We start from the raw sequence: 1261 nt of genomic DNA, 5'->3' as shown, positions 1-1261 counted from the left end.
CAATACACAGTGAGACCAGATGCAGTGTGAACCTGTTGGTTTACTTGGTCCAGTGTTTAGTAGTGGTGACACTAATAGAAGTGGATCAAACTGTGTTTTTAAAGGCAGAATTTGAGCTGCAACGTGATTTGTCTTATTTTAGAGAATTCCTGCAGTTTCGTCTGGTGTTGACCTGAAGTTTATCTCAGCTTTTTCCTCTGCTGTTTCTCAACACTTCTCCATCCTACATGCTCATTTCAGTTCACAGTGAAAAGTGTAGTTGTAGCTTATGTCGATCTACAAGAGAGATGAAAAATGCTCCATATGTATAATTATACCCTGACAGCAGAAAGAAAGAAGTTAAAAAATGCAGAAGTTAATGTGAGGAAGTGACGTCTCCCTGATCACAGAAGTACATAGGCATCATCTTTAAGAAGCAGCAGTTCAGACAGCTGAGGGTGAGAACCAGAGACACATGAGAGAGAAGAACGATGGCTGGATTCACACGGATTAACATGGTTTTGTTTCTGATGCTGGAGCTTCAGTTTACAGGTGAGGACACATATAAGGTGTGAACATTACAAACCACAGCTTGATTAATGCTGTTAATGGTATTTTTATCAGGGACTTTGATCGACATGAGCAAAACAAACAAGTCTGATGTCTGTGTTTAACAGGCCAAGTGTAGTGGACTCCTGGAAACTAAAGCTGTGACACATGTACAAACTACTGTTGTGTCTAAAACCATCTTCTCAGATTCTCATTGGTTTTTCATTTGTGTCTCATCTTCTGAGCAGCAGTAGCTGGACAAGGTTCCGACCTCAGTGTCAGAGAAGGAGATGACGTCACTTTGCCTTGTGAAAGTCTGAGAAATGCTCAGAGTGGATGTGAAGAAACTCTGTGGTTCTTAAATGGTCCAAGAGTGGCAACAACAGTAGAGCTGGTTAGAGATGGGCAGATTGAAAGAAGAGAGATTTCACCATCTAAATCAAACAAACTAAGTGTTACAGAGAAATGTTCACTGGTTATGAAGAAGGTCACATCTGAGGATGTTGGTCGTTACACCTGCAGACACCGAGATCAAGACTTTCTGGTTCTTTTGTCTGTTGTTATCAGTGAGTATTTCCATCACGATGTTTTCAGCTCAAACTGTCTTGTTAGAACAAAACACTGAAACATTACAATAACTGTGATTACAGTGATGAAGTTAATGTTACTCTTGTTGTCTTTCTCTCACAATATCTCCATCTGCACCAGTGACTGAACAGAAAGACGGTGATAA

The 1261-nt window shown here is 40.4% G+C and overlaps 1 protein-coding gene across 1 annotated transcript in view; it reads left to right on the top strand.

Annotated features, from left to right (window-relative positions):
• The first annotated feature begins 253 nt into the window (after nt 1-253).
• The window catches only part of LOC109952820 (uncharacterized), a 9830-nt gene continuing 8822 nt past the window's right edge, over nt 254-1261 (top strand). The window contains exon 1 of the mRNA XM_020588097.1: nt 254-531. Within this exon, the coding sequence (XP_020443753.1) occupies nt 471-531 (61 nt within the window). The 5' untranslated portion in view covers nt 254-470. The remainder of the gene's footprint in view (nt 532-1261) is intronic.

Source organism: Monopterus albus, unplaced genomic scaffold, assembly GCF_001952655.1.
Source record: "Monopterus albus unplaced genomic scaffold, M_albus_1.0 scaffold501.1, whole genome shotgun sequence".
In the NCBI taxonomy this organism is placed as follows: domain Eukaryota; kingdom Metazoa; phylum Chordata; class Actinopteri; order Synbranchiformes; family Synbranchidae; genus Monopterus; species Monopterus albus.
Note: the sequence above shows the minus strand (reverse complement) of the source record. Positions and strands in the feature narration are given on the sequence as shown.